This window comes from Mauremys reevesii, linkage group 3 (assembly GCF_016161935.1).
Source record: "Mauremys reevesii isolate NIE-2019 linkage group 3, ASM1616193v1, whole genome shotgun sequence".
NCBI classification, from domain to species: Eukaryota; Metazoa; Chordata; order Testudines; family Geoemydidae; genus Mauremys; species Mauremys reevesii.
This window is the reverse complement of record NC_052625.1, coordinates 128,767,408-128,788,546: the sequence shown is the minus strand read 5'-3', so window position 1 is coordinate 128,788,546 and position 21,139 is coordinate 128,767,408. Positions and strand designations below refer to the sequence as shown.

The window sequence follows — 21,139 nt, the reverse complement described above, 5'->3', positions numbered from 1 at the left end:
CTGTTGCTTCCAACTGATTCACCTCCAGCTTGCAGGAGAAATTATTATTAGACCCTAAGTGCACATTTTTATCTCCTTCCTCTGAAGCATCATGGACAGCTGTGACTGGAGATGGGACACTGGGCAGCGTGGGCCGGGCTCCGAAGTAACACTGAGCCTTCTCTCTCAGGTGCTTGGGCTGCACCTTGCTCCCATACTCAGAGCCTAACTGATCGCCATATGTAGGGTGGGGAAAGAATTTCCCCCCAGGTTGTAGCAGAAATTTATTATTATTAGACCTTAACTGCATGACCTTGTACTTTGTACTACTGAATTCCATCCCATTTCTGTAACTCCAGCCATTAAGGTCATACAGATGTTCCTGTATAATATTCCAATCCTCTTCTGTACTGATGATGCCTCATCAGCAAATTTTATTAGCATACTCCTACTTTTTGTGCTAAAGTCATTAATAACAATATTAAATAAGCTTGGTCCCAATACAGATCCTTGAGGGACTCTACTAATAACCTCCCTCCAGTCCAATGACTCACTTTTCAGCACAATCCATTGCCTTCTACTCTTTAGCCACTTTCTTATCCACTTTACAATTCTCCTACTGATCCCCATCTTCCCTAATGTAACTAATTCTTATTTGATACCATGTCAAATGCTTTACTGAAGTCCAAGTATATTAAATCTGCTGCACTTCCCTTATCTAAAAAAGATGATCAATTATTTTCTCAAAGAAGGATGAACCATCAATAAACTCAAATTGCATTACGTTACCTTTACCATTTATCTCAGTGAATTTAATTATTCTTTCCTTCACAATCCGTTCTAAAGCCTTGCATTCTTCTGAGGTCAGACTAACAGATCTATAACTACCCAGATCACTTTTTTCTTCCGTTCTTAAATATAGGTATCACATTAGCTATTCTCCACTCTTAAGATATTACCTCCCAATAGATAGATTCATTACAAATCCCTTCTACCATATTATAATCTCAGAAGCCAGTATTCTGGGATGGCAATTATCAGTCCCCCTGACCTGATCACAATCAAGCTCTTTATGTTTTTCTTCTACCTCAGATGTGGTAATTTCAATTTTTAGACACTCACTTCCAACAGCCATACTGTCTTCATGCACATATTCCATATTATCATCCTTATTAAAAGCTGAGGCAAAGTATTCATTTAGTTCTTGGGCCATACCTAGATTATATATAATCTCCTTCCCATCAACTGCATAGTGGCCTAATCTCATCCTCCCTTATTCTCTTTTTACTTATGTAACAAAAAAACCGTCTATTTTAATTTCATTGGTGACAGCTAATGCAGCTTGACTTTTAGCAATTCGCATTTTATTCCTACTTTTTTTTTTTTTTTTAACTTCCACAATGTAGCTTTCTTTGTTCATCAACCTCTTGTTCCACTCCCTATAGACTCCCTGCTTACGCCTAACAACTTTTTTGAGGTGGTTATTCATCTAGCTGTGGCTATAAGTTATTTCCTCTCACTTGGGATGCTTATTTCAGACAGGTTTTATATAGTTGATTTTAAGAAATTCCAAATTTGCTCCACATTTAAATCCTTGAGCTCTTCAGTCAAGTTGACTTCTTTAACTAATTCCCTCCATTTCCCAATGTCTGCTCTTTTGAAATAAAAAACAGTTGATGGCCTGATTTTGATTATCCTTCTATTTGATTTAAATAATCAACTCGTGATCACTCAACCCAAGGTTATTTCCTACAACCAACTTTTCTATCATGTCCCCACTATTTACCAAAACCAAGCCTAATTTTAATCACTTCTTGTTGGTTTAGTGACAATTTGATGAAGAAAGCAGTCATCTATCACATCCAGGAATAATTGGGCCCAACCAGTACTAGTACCATTTATTCTCCAATCTACACCCGGGAAATTAAAGTCTCCCATTATGGCACAATTCCCAAAAAATATTTATTTTTCTCTAATATTAAAGAGATCTCTATCCATATCCAAGTCTGATCCTGGGGTCTATAGCAGACCCCTAGCACTATCCTAATAGAGCATCCTTTACAATCTTTCCCCTTGAATACCTTTGGTGTTGGTAGTGACCAGTAGATTGCTATGCTGGTTTTGATAGTGAGGGATGTAGCTTCTACATATTCAGCTACTTTTTTTGCCAATGTTTCCTCAAACATCCTCACAGCTGTAAATTGGGATGCAGAGGTGATCTGCTTGAGATGATTGCTTGTTATGCATGAGTGTAATCCGGCTTCCTTGTAGTCACTGAGTTAGGAGATATTGCTCATTACTACTCACATAAAGTGTCTGACCAGCACATAACCCAAGATGTCTCACTCCAAGTGAGAATCATACCCCTAAATGACAAGCCACTTGCTTGCCACTAAACACATTTTCCTTTCAAAGGGCACGGCTACACTTGCAAAGTAGAGCGCTTTGAGTTAAACCAGCCTTCGGAGACCGCAGTAGGGAAAGCGCTGCAGTCTGTCCACACTGACAGCTGCAAGCACACTGGCATGGCCACATTTGTGGCACTTGCAGCAGCATTGGGAGCGGTGCATTATGGGCAGCTATCCCACAGAGCACCTCTTCCCATTCTGGCGCTCTGGCTTGCGTGAAGGAGGTGGAGGTGCGGGGCATTCTGGGTCCTGTCCCATCGGTTTGCATCCCAGCAATCCCTCTGCTTCCGTGCACATTTGGCACCATCTTTCAACATTTATTGTGCTGCGCGCTCTGTCTTCCCTTTTGGTCTGTGGGAATGGAGCCCGAACTGCTGAGGAATATGCTGACGAGTCTCACCAGCACATCACGTTTGACAGTCGAGTTACTCCTTAAGATCCAAACTGACAGTGAGGACTCCGATGACTATATCAACTCGACAGACGCATATGACACAAGATTGCTTGTGGCATTCAAGGACATGCTCACCACTGTGGAATGCCGCTTTGGGGCTCGGGGAAACAAGCACTGAGTGGTGGGATCACATCGTCATGCAATTCTGGGATGATGAGCAGTGGCTGCAGAACTTTCGGATGAGAAAAGTCACTTTCATGGGACTGTATGAAGAGCTCGCCCCCACCCTATGGCGCAAGGACACGCGATTGAGAGCTGCCCTGATGGTGGAGAAGCAGGTGGCTATTGCAATCTGGAAGCTGGCAACTCGAGACAGCTACCGATCGATCGCTAACCAGTTTGGAGTGGGAAAGTTGACTGTTGGACTCGTGTTGATGCAAGTTTGTAGGGCCATTAATCGCATCCTGCTCAGAAGAACTGTGACTCTGGGTAACGTGAATGACATTGTGGCTAACTTTGCACAAGTTAAGTTTCCCTAACTGCAGAGGGGCAATAGATGGGGCGCATATTCCAATTCTGGCACCAGCCCACCTAGCCTCTGAGTACATTAATTGGAAGGGGTATTTCTCTACGGTTCTCCAGGCGTTTGTGGATCACTGTGGGCATTTCATTGACATTAACGCAGGCTGGCACATCTTTCAGAACACTGGCCTGGAAGGTTCAGGAAGCTGCAAGCCAGGACTTTTTTCCCCAGACCAGAAGATCACTGTAGGTGAAGACGAAATGCCCATTGTGATCTTGGGAGACCCCACTTACCCTTTAATGCAGTGGCTCATGAAACCCTACACAGGGAGCCTTGACAGCAGCAAGGAGCAGTTCAACAACAGGCTGAGCCGGTGCAGAATGAGTGTGGAGTGTACTTTTGGCCATTTAAAGGGCCGCTGGCACTCTCTGTATGGGAAGCTGGACCTGGCCGATGACAGCATCCCCGCGGTTATATCTACGTGCTGTACCCTCCATAACATTTGTGAAGGGAAGGGTGAAAGCTTCACTCAGGCATGGATCTCGGAGGTTCAACACCTGGATGCTGAATTTGAACAGCCAGAGAGCAGAGCTATTAGAAGGGCCTAGCGTGGGGCTGCAAGTATTAGAGATGCCTTGAGGGAGTAATTTGAGGCGGAAAGCCACCAGTAATGTCTGGTGCCCTGCACAGGAGTGAAGTGCAGTGGTTCCAATGTTAGTAGGAATCTGTATTTGCTACTGTGACTTGCAGTGCCTGTTGCTTTCCTGGGCTAAGGTATCTTTTACTTTATGCAATAAAAGAATTTTTTCAAAGCCAAAAAAATCAATTTATTGAAAAGAAACAACTGCCTTGGAAACAGAAAGGGCAAAGGGGTGAGGTGGGGAATGGTACAATCACAGATTTGTATATGTCCTGTTGTTATACTCAGCCTTCCGGTCTGGAGTGCTGTGCAATGAGTGCTACTCCTCAGGATGGCTATACTGCATAGTGATGGGGGTTGAGTGCAGTGGGTAAGGGTTGTAGTTTCACCACCCAGACCCTGAAAACTACAGGTGTTGGAGGCAGCTGGTGGCGATAAGAACCCAGATGTTGTGGAAAGTGGGTTGGAGGTGATATGGGGGCACAAGGAAAAGAGTTTTGGGACAAGGGCTGCGGGGAAGTGGGGGCGCAGTAGCTCTGCCTGCATGGCTATGAGCGCCTGGATGAAGTCTGCTTGGCGGTCCATGATGCTTATCAGCCGATCTGTGCTTTGCTGCCGCAGCTCCGCACTTTTGTGCCGAAAATCCGCATTGATCCACATTCTGCTGGCAGATCCTCCTTTCACTCTCCCTCCACTCCTGCGCTTTTAGATTCCCGTTAAGTGACTGCTGCATTACTTCATGCAACATGCCTTTCTTTGCTTCTATGTGGCCTCTTCCTGAGTCTTTGCAGCCTCTCGGCCAGTGATAACATGGACGGCTGAGATCTCAAGGTTGCATCTGTAAAGGCAAAATGCAACACTTAACAGAGGCAGCATTGTTCACACCAGACATAGCAATGATTCCCCCATACTTAAGGAGGGCAAACACAGTCTACAAAATAGCATAATTTGCCTGTCCCAAAGCGAGCACACATGACCCACGGGAACCCCAAAATGGTGAGTAAGCACAGGATCCAGGAGGAATGATTGTTTCATGGCTGTACTGTCCTCCGGGTTTCCGTGCCTTGGGGAGAGCCAACAGCTTCAGGGAGCCCCTATTCTGAACACTGTCTCCACATTTTCCACAGGAGTTCGTCCTGGAAGATATCTCACTGCTAAGGGTGACCTGGGAAGCAAGGGAGGGTCTTCTACTACAATGCGGCTTCCGCCCTGGCTCATATGCAGCTTGCCTGTGTGCAGCAATGGTTCCCCCCCGCCCAGCACAGTGGCACGGACATGTTAGCCTGTCTGGGACAAGGACCACAGTGGCTCTCCCAAGAAACCTGCGCAAGCGCATTGCCCAAGTTCTGTCTGAGACCTTTGAAGAGATCACTGAGGATGATTACTGCGATGTGAGAGAGCACATCAATGCCCTATTCCGCATCTAGGCATGCATGCAGCCCTAACCCTCCTCGCCCCAAGAGCCCGCACTGAATAATTTCCTCCCCAAAATAAAAGCCACTCACCGGGCACCTCCTCTGGCGTTTGTCCTTCCCCAAGCACCAGCCACCACAACTGGCTACCTTCCTCCTGGCTTGAGGACAGCTCCTGGCTCCACGCATCTAGGGATTCCAAGGTGTCTTCCTCCGCCTCAGTACCCTCGCTCCCACTTTGCTCCTACTCCTCCTCCTGCCTTGTTGAACTGGGCTCTGAAGCACCCATTGTGGTACTCAGAGTGGAGGTGGGGTCGCCCCCAAGTATCGCGTCCAACTCTTTGTAGAAACAGGAGGTTGCGGGGGCAGCACCGAAACGGCAGTTTGCCTCGCAGGCTTTGCGGTAGGCATTCTGCAGCTCCTTCACTTTAACCCTGCACTGCAGTGCATCCCGGTCATGGCCCCTTGTGACATTGCACTCTATATGATTTTATGAAAGTATGTTGATGAGTGTGAATATAATGCAACTAAAATATGCTTCATGCAAAAGGTCTCTTGTAAGGTATCGTTACAAAACTTATAATCTACTGAGTGTGGTCATCCTATTTGTATAAATATATCACTCTTGTATTTGAAACTAGAAATATGAAATATAACTCTGAGGGCCTATTGTAATTATGCAAAGTGTGGGCCATTAATGGTGGTTTGGAACCTTGATGGCTCCCATCAGTCAGGACAATTGACTGTGGATGGTTCTGTTTGTAGGCAGGCCTTCCTGTGGTCAGGCTGGGAGGAATGAAGGCTTGGGGTCTTACACTGACATGTGATCATGTCACCTGAATTGGACTCCATCTTTAACGTTTTTCCATTGAGAAGGAGGGGTGGGAACCCAGAGGGACAAAGGATTCCAGCCTTATGCAAAAGCTATATAAGTGGGTGGGTGGAACAGAACAAAGGGGAGACAGCCATCATGAGAAATCCCCTAGCTACCACCTGAGCTGGAACAAGGGTTGTACCAGGGGAAAGGATTGTGCTCAGACTAGGTAGGCGTCCAGTCTGTGAAAGAAACGTATTGAAACATCGCTGAGGGTGAGATTTTATCTGTATTCAGTTTTATTACTGTACTAGGCTTAGACTTGCATGTTCTATTTTATCTTGCTTGGTAATTCACTTTGTTCAGTCTGCTACTACTTGGAACCACTTAAATCCTACGTTCTGTATTTAATAAAATCACTTTCTACTTATTAATTAACCCAGAGTATGTATTAATACCTGGGGGGCAAAAACAGCTGTGCATCTCTCTCTATCCGTGTTCTAGAGGGCAAACAATTTATGAGTTTACCCTGTATACGCTTTATACAGGATAAAACGGATTTAATTGGGGTTTAGACCCCATTGGGAGTTGGGCATCTGAGTGTTAAAGACAGGAACACTTCTTAAACTGCTTTCAGTTAAGTCTGCAGCTTTCGGGCACATGGTTCAGACCCTGGGTCTCTGTTGGAGCAGAATGGTGTGTCTGGCGCAACAAGACAGGGTGCTGGAGTCCCAAGCTGGCAGGGAAAGCAGGGGCAGAAGTAGTCTTGGCACATCAGCTGGCAATCCCAAGGGGGTTTCTGTGATCCAACCTGTCACACCTCTTTCCATCGCGTCCCTTGATATCTTCCCGAAGGTATCGTAATTCCTACAGCTGAAGCGCAGCTGGGACTGGACAGCTTCCTCCCCCCAAACACTGATGAGGTCCAGCACCTCACCATTGCTCCATATTGGAGATTGCCTGGTACCTGGAAGCATGGTCACCTGGAAAGATTTGCTGAGAGCACTCCACACCTGGCTGAGCAAACAGGAAGGGGATTTTCAAAATTCCCAGAGAATTCAAAGGGCAGGTCTGATGGTTGGTCACCTGAGGGCAGGGCAGTAGAGATCAAACTGATGACCAGAATGGCTAGAACAGGCATTGTGGGACACTTCTGGAGGCCTATCAGAGCGCATTAACAGACCAGGGTGTCCACATTGGCACCGCGGCGCTCCAGGGGGGCACATCAAACGCTATTCCACTCGCCGAGGTGGAGCACCAGGAGCGCTCTAGCCGCGGAGTCAGAACGCTCTACATGCCTTGCCAGCGTGGATGAATCATGAGTTACAGCGCACTGGGCTGCTTTAATGCGCTCTAACCAACAAGTGTAGCCATGCCCTAAGTATAGGAAAATCTTTTGGTGTGAATGGCTATAATTGAGAATGAAATTTATGTGTAGCATTTCCTCACTTGGCTGGCTTACAATGAAGATGCTTTGCTTTTGCTTTTTTGGCATCTGAAATCTTTGTAGTTTGCCAGTTACTCTGCAGGATGCAACGGGTTCTTTTTTTCTTTCAAATCCTCATACTCTTGGTCAAACCTTCCCATGGTGGAGAAAGGCTTCGGACAGGTTCAAGGGCCAGGCACGAATGTGCAGCTCAAAGCCTCATGCACTGGCAAAGCAATTATTGGCTGTTTGGGGCAGCTGGGCATATCTCACCCTCTGAAAAGCTGCCTATAACATCTCTTGGACTCAATGCTTACAAGGCTTCTTTGCTGCCACTGTGGGGGGCAGAGGGGCCTGCTCAACAGGTGCTGTACTGGAAAAACAAGACAGTTAGAAACTCACTGTTTAAGTGATTCCTTGGCTCAGGAGAGGAGCTAGAAGCTGAAATTAATTTGCTATTGGACAAAAAGGAATACAAATGTTTTACAACAAAGTGGTCAGGAGAAACTGACCCACCAGTCTGTTTAGCCACCAGAGACAGTAATTAAGCTGTCCTGAGTTGAAGGACAGGACTTACTCCTTAAGTCTCCAGCAACAACATTGCATTCCACATGTGGGAAACATTACACTTAGCCATGACTGAAGGGAGAAGCTGTGCAGTAGAAAAAAAATCCAACAACGTTTGTTAGCTCTCACCTGTAACTTTGCATTTAACCAAAATTAGAAATTTTCATTTAAATGTTTCCAAACCAGCCTCAACTCACCTCATGTAGACATGTATTATAATATTGGCTTTCGAACTATAGTATATCGAAAACAAGTGGTCTGTGGCAATCTGGCTGGTCACATGGTGCTAGCCCTACTTTTTTTTAAGCTGCCAAATAACATTAGATCCTCATCAGTCCCGCACCATCAGATACATAAGACAGAAGTCAAACAGTGTCAATCACCACTCTGCTGGGCTTGTTTTTCCAGGTCTTTTATATTCAAATTTAATCATACTACTTCAGCCATTATTGTGCTATGGAGTGTGCCTCTGGTCAGCCTCTCCATCTCTTGCTGAGTTACCAATGAAATGCTAGTTTAGGTAGCTTATCATCAGGCATTCTTAAAAGATATCCCAAATATGTCTGTCTCTCTCTTCTTTTCTACTTGCATTGTTGTATGTAGTTGTGCCCATTCTAGGAACTGTTCATTACTTATTCTATAAGTTCATTTTACTTTGAATACTCTACACAGACACCTGCACTGAAAGCTGTTTGTCCTAGATAGAGTCCTAGGGAAAAATGAGCCTGTCCCATATACAAGGATGCTTAGGATGTTGCTTCTAAAGATCTTAAGTTGGGTCTTTTTGCTAGTCACACTGGAGAGCCATACTGTTTTGAGATATGGCACTTTCTTTCTTTATTCTGGACTTTATATCAAACATGCACTATGGTGAATGACATTACCCAGATAAATAAATTTATTAACAGCTTTGCCAGGCTTCACCTTCCAAGTAGATAAAATCATCAGCAGGTAAATGAATGTTCCTAACTTCAATTTTTGATTTCCTGATAAGACCTATTTGCTCGGCAGAATTTGAGAGAACATCTGTCTTTCACTGCATAGCTTCAACTGATTTATTTATCAGACAGATGTCTTCTGCAAAGTCTAAGTCTCCAAACTTATGATTATCCACACAATGCCCATTGCCATACCTTCACAAAATAAAATCAGTAGTGACTTGTAACAGGATGGCTGGCCTGAAACTGAGCTCAGCTCTCCTATTCCTGTTCAGGTGCTCCCTGTCTGAGCTAATTAAGAGAGCGGAGCAGCATCTAGGAAACTATAAGAGACATAAGAGTGAGTTAAAAGGGTCAGAGCAGACTGATTTGGTCAGGAAGTGAGATTCCTGACAGAGGGCTGAAAGCACAAGAGCAACAAAGGATTTTCTGTCTGAGAGAACCAGGACTAGAGAGCTGAAGGCAGGCAGGAGCCGCAGAGGGAGATGCCTGCTGCCTCTAAACTGGAGCAGAGGGCTGAAGGGAGGGAGTAGCGGAGAGGCTTACCCCACTGGCATCTCATTGCCATGAAGTTGGGTCCCAGAGGAACCAGGAGAGGCTCCCAGTGGAAGGGCTGTGAGCTCCCACTGGGAAGAGCATGGTTGTGCTCCAGAAGGAAGGCCTGAGTTGGCTGTCCTGGTGGAGGGACAGAGGACAACTGAAAGAGTCCAGGTCTGGTGTAAGACACCAGGATGGTGAAAACAGAGCCAGGTTTTTAAAGATTGTGTGCATGGAGTTGGTGTGGACTATGTTGTGGGACTTTTGCAGTGTAGCTTGGTTAAAAAACAGTGATGTACTTGAGAACAGGTTGTATTGGATTTACTGTGAATTCAAGAGGAGGTTGTGAAGGATAGGACTATAACAGCGTTTAAAAGAGAACTGCGTAAATTCATGGTGGTTAAGTCCATAAATAGCTATTAGCCAGGATGGGTAAGGAATGGTGTCCCTAGCCTCTGTTTGTCAGAGGATGGAGATGGATGACAGGAGAGAGATCACTTGATCATTGCCTGTTAGGTTCACTCTCTCTGGGGCACCTGGCATTGGCCACTGTCGGTAGACAGGATACTGGGCTAGACGGACTTTTGGTCTGACCCGGTAGGGCCGTTCTTATGTTCTTATGAAAACAGAGGTGAGGGGGCCACTCACAAGGCTTCAGTCTTTGGTACCAATGCCTTGTGATCTACTAGAGTCATTTTGGACGTGGCCTGATGCCTTCTTCTCTAGTGAGAGGAGTCTTTGATGGCATCTGCAGCCAATCACCCAGGTAACTGCAATGCCCGTGTTAAATTAGACCTGCTCTGGGCTTCCCAGGCAGTCACATTCCAGACTGTACAAAGTATTTGGAAACGTTGAAAGTGTGGCATGTTAGGATTTGGAAGCACGCTATACATGATGGAATGTCATTACTGTTGGAGCCTGGTGTGATGGGGTATACAAACCCCACGCTAGGCCTGAAGGGGTTAAAAGACAATACTGGGCCCAGGTAGCCCCACTCCTCCAGAGCTTCTGACCATGCTCCGAGACTGGAGGAACAGGTTAAAAATTGCTCAAAAGCCTAAGCAAAGGGTGTTGGACAGGTTGCAGGAGAGAAGTATCTGTGCACTAATCACAAGGTTGCCCAGTCCTCTGAGCCCCCATCACACCTGGGAAGAGAGTTGCAACACTCTCACCTTTTGTGGGAAAAAGTAAAGTTTGGGAGTTCTTTTTATTGTTTTGTTAATCTATCTCCATTGTAACATATGCTGTACTTACAAGTTATTGTTAGTGTGGGAAATCTTAACTGAAAGTTTCCTAACATTTTTATATTTCTATTGCACTTTAAATTTGTATTAAAAGGTTTTTGTTCTGGAATTTATCTTAATACTCTTAATGCTACAATACAAAGTGTGACCAGTTCTAATATTACTTTGAGCACCTTATGGAGGGCCCGTTTGTCACCTTTAGTCATGTTATGAAGTAGCACCTTAATGTAAACGTGGCAGAATCTGACCCTTAAGTATTAAGAAGGGAAGACATCTCACTCCCACTGACATCAATGGGAGTTCTATAACAAAGTGCTAGCAGTATAGAGCCATAACAGTGTACAGGCATGAATTTTTGGAATAACATTGTCCAACTTAATGAAAGACCTCCGTTCATACATTTAAAGCTTATAGGTTATAATGAAGTAAACAGCTTTCTGTAATTTCTCTTTAGCAGATCTTCATGTTATAAAGAAACATTTGAAAGGTTACTGGCACTGAAAATGTTTTTGAAATGTTTATAAGACAACTAAAAAGATTACATTTTTTTGTTTGCAACTCATGCCCTCTATTCTGTTAATTACTGGTAATTCTCTCTGGATACTTACTGAAATTGGCAGACTGTCTAAAACAAAGTTCTAACAACAATTCTAAATTAGCAAAGCCTTTCTGGGTTCCCCATCTATCATAGAACCCTTATTTCTAAAATTTTAGATTTTGAGAACCACCACGTTCCTTCAGCTAAATTAAAAAAATTATTTTACATACACTGAGAAATGAGTCTGACTCAACTGTACTGAGGTACTACACAGCTTGTGGTTCAACAGCTACAGTAAAAATATCACTTATAATTATTACCTTGTGGCCCATCTGGGTTGCCAAATTCTTCCCAATTTTTTCGAGATTCTTCATCAGTTAAACTAATTTTAAAGAAAAGTTAGCAAGTTAGTAGAATGTACAGTAAGTTTCTCTGCATCATTAATAATACAGATTTAAACAAACAAACAAAAAGCTATGAAGCCCCATTAAATACATTTGAGATCTGGTTTGGTTTGATGGCCTAAAAGTAGCAGAATGTATGACAAAGGAGAAGACAGGAATCTGAATTCTAAGCTTAATCTTCAGCTCCTCACACCTGGAAAGGCATAGAATTCTGTAGTAGTGTCTTCAGTTACTTAGGAGAGGGGAAAGTATAAGCTTTAAAAGCTCTACATCAATACATGCTGGCCAAAATAAAGGTAGGTTCAACATTCAAAGCCAGAGAAGATTCATAACAACGCAAAGTAGGTATTGATGATATTACATGTACTTTAAAACAAAAGCCTTTTGAAGAAACTAGCCCACTTAAATTAATGCAGAATGTGACATTTTATACCAAGAGCACACAATCTGCTGCCTAAGTTTCCAGGCAGAGCTTAAGTGTTGGTTTAATTTATTAAATTACATGAGGGACTTGGCTACCTAAGAGGTGGTATCCAAGAGATACTACCTCAACTGGGAACAGCAGAGGCACTCAAAACAACAGACCACACTTTGGTTGGACAAGATTTAAGTACCAAGACACTGGAGGCTCTCTCTGATGGTAGGGAAACATTCATTATACTCTTAAGGAACCTGAACACCATGGGTTGAGAGAAGAGGTTTGTTCTTAAAATCACGGTGAGCATATATTGCCAAATGAACCTTATAGGAGGCTAAGGCTGAACCCTGAGACCTAAGGGGTAACAGATACTCTAGAACAGGGGTGGGCAAACTTTTTGGCCTGAGGGCCACATCTGGGTATGGAAATTGTATGGCAGGCCATGAATGCTCACAGTTCCCGGCTAATGGGAGCTGCGGGAGTGGCGCTTGGGGTAGGGGCAGCATGTGGAGCCCCCTGGCTGCCCCTACGCATAGGAGCTGGAGGGAGGACATGCCGCTGCTTCTGGGAGCCGCACAGAGCCACGACACAGGCAGAGCAGGGCAAGCCCTGGACCCCGCTTCCCGTCGGGAGCTCGAGGGCCAAATTAAAATGTCTGAAGGGCCAGATGCGGCCCCCGGGCCGTAGTTTGCCCACCCCTGCTCTAGAACTACAGGACCTCCAGTTAAGAGTCTTTACTATCGCTCCAAATGGTAAATCATTTCCGTTTCTGTTTACAAGTAGAGCTAATCCAGAAAAGGGTTCTTTTCTGCAAAAAAGTTTGATGAAAATGAAACCTTTTAATTGATTTTCCACATAACATTTCAATTTTTTACTGAACACTCAAATACCTCAGCCAAAAGTATGAGCTGTAGTATGCTCCTCATGTTTCCCATCCTCTTCTATTGGTTGGGACCCCAACTGGACTACGCCTCCCACAGTGGTCTACAGCCAGGGATTCCCTCATGCACAGCGTACTCTAAGAGGGGAGACACTGTTGCACTATGGGAGATGTAGTCCAGATGGAGATCCTAGCCCCTAGAGGAGAATGGATACATGAGGAGCAACTTACAACTCTCAGTTTTGGCTGAAGTATTTGTTTTCAGCTGAAATATTTTGACAAAAATATTAACATTTTCAACTGAAAAACAAACACTTTTCAAGAAAAAAATGTGTTAAGTCAAAAACTGTTTCAATGGAAATGTTTTGACCAGCCCTATTCGTAACACTTCAAGGAAGAACTCTTTCTAAAATGTAAAATAATGGCCTGAATCCTCTATGTATAGAAGCAGTCCATGCTAATTAGTAAACTAATCTCCTCCATGCTACTTGAGGGAGAGTCTCTGAATTTGGATGTAGGACCTTCCCTTTCTGCTGAGATAAGTGGTCTGGAGACAGAGGTATCAGTAATGACCGTTCCCTCGCCACCTGCAGAAGATGTACCTGTGCAGGCACAGCCACACTGGTGTTATCAAGTTGCTGGCTCTGTCTAACCTCATCTTCCTTATAACCCTAGGTATCAAGGTGATGGGAGAGAAGACTTACAAGGGGTTTGCTCCACACCAGCAGGCATTTCTCATGAGACCTCTTATCTGTGCGCACAGAACTGAGGGTGACTTCTGTGTGCCTTCAGAATCCAGCTCTGAAGCAGGAAGTACAGCTCTGAAGGCAGTGCAGCCATGGTGCTTCCTGCAGCCCGGGGAGGTACTTGGAGGAGGGTCTGATCTCCTAACCCTCTGCTCCAAGAACAGCTGGGGAGAAGACGACAAAGTCCTGTCCCCTCCCAGCCTGGCTGGGACTAGCAGCTAGGAACCCCAGGGTGGGGCACTCCCAGCAGCATGGGGGAGATCAGATCCACCTCCATCTCCGGGAACTTCCTCCGTCTGCAAGAATCTCCATGGCTGCTGCCTTCAGAGTCCAGTTCTAAAGGCAGCGCAACCACAGAGCTTCCTGCAGCTGGGGAGGTACCTGGAGGTGGGGCTGATCTCTCACCAAGAGCAGCCGTGCTGGGGAAGAGAAAGTCCCAGCCTGGCAGACTAACAGATGGAGCCCCTGGCTGGGTTGCCCCATCCCTCCCCCTCCTTCTCCCTTCATTTAGCTAGATTTCATGGGGGAGGTCTAATTTCATGGCTGTGAATTTGGCAGGGCCATACTAATGATCAAAAGATGCAACAGAGTTCAAGAAATCTCTCAGGCCTAGGAGTCTTAAGAACTGTGTGGCTTGTACTGCGTGTTTGAGGATTATCAAGGAGTCTTATTTTTAGGAATCTCTTCTGAGAGAAAGGCCCTGACTTGGAGTCTAGGATTGCTCCAGTGAAGGCAATACTCCATGCAGATTGGACAGATGATTTTCTCTCAGCTGCTTAGCAGAGACTGCAAGAGGTTGCACATATAAGGTCAGCAGGATCTCTCTTCTGTGATAAAAGTGGCTGTTAGGAGCCAGTCGCACATGTACAGGTAACTGAACATGCCCTAGCATCTGAGATATGTAGCTACTAATGAGAGAGGCTTTGTGAAGGACTCTCAGTGCTGTAGATAATCCTAATGGAAGGACTCTGAAATGGTAATGGACCTGTGCCCGCATGGAACCTGAGAAACTTGAAGTGTGTGCATTTGACTGCCACAAGAAAGTAGTGAGCCACCTACCAATCCCCCTGAAAAAGTAAGGAATGATGTCTTCTGGCATGAGTATCCTGAACTTGAATGTTTTGATCAATTTCTTGACATTTCCCACTACGGCTTTCTTCCGTAGGAGGGGACTCACTTCCTTTTAGCAGGACTTTCTTATAAGATAGGTCCCGCAAGAGAGAGAGAGAGAGGAGGGGGATGAAAGCAATGTGATTTGGTACAGAATTGAATGGAGTAACCATCATGGATTGTGTCTGGTACGCAACAATCTAAAGTAACCTGCACCAGACAATGTAAAAATAGGAGAGAGAAGGGCAGGAGGATTGGTTCAGTAATAGATTTCATCACGCAGCTCTTGACCATCCCATCAGAACTGCTGCTTGGAAACTGATGTCACAGGGTGAGCTGATGTATAACAAAGTATCCGACTCCTATTCTGTTATGACAGTTTGCTAACAGCCATTTTGGAAGAAGGCAATCATTGCCCCCTTGAGGCTGCATCTGCTATTGTTGCAGAGACAGGGACCACTTTTGGAGATGAAGTGACAGGTAGGAAGCTCTCCTCAGAATAGAGGATATGGACCGAGTCATGCCCAAAGACATGGCAGCAACCTTCATGGTAATCTTTTCCAGTGTCATCAGTCCTGTCACTGAAGAGGCCCATGCCTGTGAAAGGAAGGTCTTTAATATTTTCCTGGGATTCAGGAGGCTTGCAGATCTTAACCTGAGGCACCTTCTTAAATTGTTCTGCCCAGGCACCTAGTCTGCATTCTTCCCTTTCTGAAGGGGCAAAGTGAGAAGCTTTGTTACCTCTGGCTGCTTCCTTTGCTGTGGAACCATCATGGTATTAGCTCCAGGGTGTTGGAGTAGAAACTGATGCCTCTCACTTGGCACAAGGCACATCCTGTGAGCTCCCCTGGGTGCTAGTAGAAAGGAAAAAGGAGAGAGCAAAATATCCTTGATCAGATTTAGGACACCTGAAATGATAGGGATGGCCTGCTTCTCTTTAATTTGCAGCTGGAAAAATATCAAAGAAGGGATCAGGTTACTCCAGTGCCAACACATCCACTTGATACTGGAAGGTATTAGCCACTCTCTCCAAAAGCAATTGGAATTGCCTCTGATTATCAGGTGGAGAAAATTATGAAGTGTCAGTCCTGATCCTGATCCTCCAGCGAGATACCATTCGTACATTCTTTGACAGGAGCTTTGTACCACCCCTCAGAGCGGGGGGTCTCATCCCACTCACATGACAGAAGCAATTCCTTTTGTGGATCCAGTGGTGCCGAATTTGGCAGCAACTGAAAAATGAACATCAGTGGAGGCAGGGGCATCAAGCAAAGAAAGGGTGCTAGTGTTAATGAAAGTGCTGAGTTCATCACCAGGTTAGGCTTGGCAACTTCCAGCAGGGAGTCCTGATTGCGTGGCCAAAAGAGGAGCTGGAGAAGGCCCTGAACGAGAGCCCCTCAGACTTCTGTATTTAGGGAAAGAAAGGTGACTGGGCTCCATCGAACAAGGTAGTGGGCCTTCCAGGTTCAATTTCAAAGGGATCCCGTATTCCTCAGGACATTCTGGACGGAAACCAAAGTCAGTAACTGTCAAGTCAAACTGCATACAGAGGCATAGCCTCGATGGAAGACCCCTCCTCAGGCACGGAGATACTGATGGTGTTACCAGGGTCTGCAAAAGTGAATTATCCAGATTTATAAGTGACAAAACATCTGGCTTCAAAGGAGCATTGAAGGCAGGTGACATTAGTGCAGGTCAAGAATCTCTAAGGCCCTCACATTATCAGATGCAGGTAAGAGGAGGAATGATGATGATGATGATGATGCTTATGGCTGTCTAGTGAGGTCAAATGTTTCCTTTTCTCCTTTCTCTCACCCTGAGGGATTGCAGGAGAGACCTGCAAAAGTGGAGCCAGAGCATAGATATCAGATGGTGCCCAAAAAATTGGTATCCAGTGAGGAGTCTTGGCATCATCCATGTGAGGTTTTTGATGCCACTTTTGGTTTAGCTGACTCAATAAGGAGAGTGGCACTGATCCTTGGATGAGAAATTGCATCCTAGGATGTACCTTAGAGGACTTTGACATGGAGGCTGGTATAGTCCCTACCAGGAGACTTTCCAGAGTAATACACACACACAAGATCTCAGATATGAGCATCTGTCTTCAGAATTATTGAAGAGCAGGAAGTGCAGTTCTTGATGCACTTACAGGGCTCAGGATACACCAAACAGGCAGCTACACACATCATGCTATTCTATACTAACACAAACTATTTACAAATATTAAAAGAACTAGACTATAATAATCTCTCCTAAGGACACAAAGGTGCATTCCATTTAGTTTTCTACTACTCAGAAAGAGACTGGGGCAGCTGGAGGTGCACCTCCTTAAACAGAGCAGAGTGTTAACATCAACCTCATGCAAAATCACTCATGCACCCCCAACAGCTACAGCTTTTCTAGGCAATTCCGCAGCTCAATGACAGGTTCCTATGACCTGAAAAAAACTAATTTTAAAATAAAGTTGTATGTGTTTGAAACTCATGTACATAAGTGACTTTTTTTAAAAAATAAGAGCCACATTAGGGTGCAGAGGTTTAGCTATATAAATACATCTGGAGACTCATCCATCTGAAACTCACATTGCACATAATTCAGCACAAAAACTATGTTACTGGTTGAGAAATTAAATGCACAAGTCAAGAATTTTAAGGTTATGGGTCCCACAGAACAGTAACTCAGTCATGCTGCACAATTTATATTAAGACAAATACAAATTATGTAAGTGCAAGGGATATGACAGTCATTCTGGAAAGTAGAACTATCTTGACATGTGTTTAAATTCTCAGCTATAAAAGTTCCATTAATTTAGTATCACACAGACACTGAGTCCAAGGAAGTTAATCCTAGCTGTCCAAACAATACCAGATAAACTGAGCAAAACCAAAACAGACTCATTTTAAAAAGCAGTCACTCAAAATCTACAGCTTTGGCAACACACTGAATACAGATAAAGGACATTTTATAAACCCCTTCTGCCAGACTATTCACTGGACACCAATTTTTGGGGCACCATCTGGTATCTCTGCTCTGGCTCCACCATGAACATACTGTTATGTACTCTAGCTGTGTTTAATTTACAGATTTCAAACGGTGATTTGAAACAATGATTTCAAACAAGATATTACTGAATCTGTAACAAGCCACCTGGCTAGCAATTGTTAATTAGGCAGTTTACCATTGAAACAAGGGACAACTTTCCTCAAAACACCCTATTAAACATAGTCTAGAATTTTGACCAAAAAAAATCAGCATTTAAGTAAAGCATTTAACACAGAAATTTGTCTTCTACTCTATCCTATAACAAGTTCTTAAAGTGGGCTCATCACCTTAGCATCTGAGTGCATTCCAATAGTGCATTAAACAACATGACTAACATCTGTCACGTGTTTGTTCTCTCATCCTTTTCCCTGAGAGGTAGAGCTGCATGTAATGGAGTGCTTGTTTCGATTTTTTTTGTTTGTTTGTTTTAAATACACATGGTATATGCTTATATTAGAGAAATCAAGATCAAAGGAACATGCCTTTCACTTAGGGCAGAGGGTGGAGAGATTTGTGATGGTCTTTAGTTCCTGTGAGAGTTCATTCCATAGTTTTGGGCTGGCTCCGTAAAAAACTCTGTCTCCTGTTCTACAACAAAACCTGCTCTAAGGACCACTTCTAATACACAGTTCATCTTAAATGATCATTTTACAGTATATAAGGATTTAGCAAGAGTCAGTTAAAAACTACTAGGGTAATTTGAGAAGGCCATTAAATCAAAGAAATAAGACAGCATGAAATTCAAAGGTCTGGAGAACAAGCCAGGCAAGAAGACAATAGAGGTAAAGAAGGTGGTGAGGGAATGTTCCAAAAGAAATGAGTCAGAGATCAAAATGGGATGTCTCCACTAGTGGATGAAAGCAGAAGAATTGAAACAATGTCTCTTTCCCTTTAGTTGTAGCTACCTTTATTGCCAGATGAAAATGAACAGTACACTGATGCTTCAAACCCCAAAATTATGCTATCAAATATTTAACCTTTTATGGCAATTTTGAAAATTAGTTTAAAGCAAGACAGTACTCATTTTGTTCAACACAATTTTAACTTTACATCATAGAAAGTATATCACCATATCAACTATCTGAAGTCAAAGTTGAATCAAATTAGCATTTTAGAGCATATTGACAAATACTGCTAGAAACAATTCAGTTGGATAGTAAATAAGTCAGTTGTCAGACTGAAAAGCAGCTGAACTTTATTATGTATTTAATTGAATTAGTATTCATAGATGATATCAAAGTTAGTCTCTGCTGATATCCTAAGGTTATATTTTGATTTCCCTCCCACCCACCTACACCAAGCTCCTACTCTGTGAAACAGACAGGAACTTACGCTGCATAAGCCTTTGCAATCCTCATGAACATAACTTCATCTCCTCCTTTATCTGGATGGTATTTTAGTGACAGCGCACGGTATTGTTTTTTAATTTCCAATACAGTTGCTCCCTTAAAAGAAAAGCTTCATGTTAGTACTGTATTACCAAAACACATTACACCAAAAACGCCTATTCTACATGTTTCTCTTTGATTGCAGTATTTTTCTGAACCAATCAGCATAAGGATAGGGAGTTCTATTCAAACAGCAAAATATACATTCAAAGCATTTTCTTTTTTAAAAAAACCAAATATCATTAAACCTGCAGAATTCAAACCCTGTGATGCAATTTAACACTGAAAATTTTCAGAAGACAGAGCTGGAAGGGGCTGTCTGAATGATCTTTTTCATCCATCAAAACAAAAAAAAGGATTTTCTTCAACTGATATAAATCTAACACTCAGCTGAACATATCTTGTGATCAGGAAACACTTATCTGCACTTACCTCAAGACTTCCTGTCTCTGGATAATAAGTTCAACAGATCTACTACAATGAGTACCTCAGCTTGTTTGCAGCTTGGGTGCAGAACCAGACCTGTCAGTCACTGGAAAGAATGGAATGCCCCACCCCCCACCCCAAAATTCCCTCTAGTTTAGCTAGCTTCCATAGCACGGAACTCGAATATTGTGTTAACTATATTTTGAGGACAACGAACAGTATCTCCTGCCACAAAGCATGGTAAATTCCAGTAATGAGGACAAACCCAAATTCCTGGATGATTATTTTCATCTCTGTTCTGGATGATCCATTTCTTTCCAGGGTGTGTCAGATCTGTGAACCTTATTACTCAAAGAAAAGAAGTTTTCAGGTAAGTACAAATATATTTTCCAATTCTACTTCATGCTAAGGTCCACAGACCCCTTACAAAGGGATTATCATAGCAGTATACCTACAGGATGGGAAGCAGGATGATTCTTAAGTGTTGGACATCCAAAATGCATAACATCCTATATTATGTGTACACACACACTAAGGGTAGGTCCATACTTACAGCGCGGGTTGACGCGGTGAGTTCGACTTCTCGGAGTTCGAACTATCGCGTCTAATCAAGACGTGATAGTTCGAACTCCACCACCGCGAACGGCGGTGGCGGAGTCGACATTGGAGCCGTGGAGTTCGACCCCGCCGCGTCTGGACAGGTAAGTCAGTCGAACTAAGGTAGTTCGACTTCAGCTACGCTATTTGCGTAGCTGAAGTCGCGTACCTTAGTTCGACCCCTCCCCCCCCCGTAGTGTAGACCAGACCTAAGAGAACATTAGAGTTGCAAAGTCAAAACTTGGGGAAAATGAGCAGAAGAGTCTGATCACTAGAGCCCAAGATCCTGGAAGTAGAACCGAAGATTTCTGAGTCTTAGGATTCCTCTGTCAGCAAATATCAGCCAAATCCACTCGCAAAGTGCCCCATCCCCTTCTAGTGCTGGTGGCTGATGATCACTTACTACTACTATCAGTTACTCCGCCAGTTCTAGTAGCAGAGACCTGTGTGGTGGGGCTAAAGGTTCCAACCCTACTGATAACCCATGTGGGTGTCAACATCATGACACATGATTAAGTCAGTTTTTTCAGTTTGCTTTTTCAAAAATGTAGGAAATTGCATACAAACTACATTAAAAGAACATTACGGTTGAAAAGTCAAGTACTCAAAAGTTAGGAGGTGCCAGAATTAAGGTTACCTGTGCCATCAGCAGCACACAACATGGATTTTCACTATGAGATATTTCTGCATGCAGGTGCCACTCTGCCA

At 43.9% G+C, this 21,139-nt stretch overlaps 1 protein-coding gene across 1 annotated transcript in view; it reads right to left on the bottom strand.

Annotated features, from left to right (window-relative positions):
- The window catches only part of SEC63 (SEC63 homolog, protein translocation regulator), a 108,532-nt gene that overhangs the window by 53,374 nt on the left and 34,019 nt on the right, over positions 1–21,139 (bottom strand). The window contains exons 4-5 of the mRNA XM_039530266.1: positions 19,353–19,465; positions 11,741–11,802 (exon numbers count right to left, since the gene is read on the bottom strand). Coding sequence (XP_039386200.1) covers positions 11,741–11,802; positions 19,353–19,465 — 175 coding nt within the window. The remainder of the gene's footprint in view (positions 1–11,740; positions 11,803–19,352; positions 19,466–21,139) is intronic.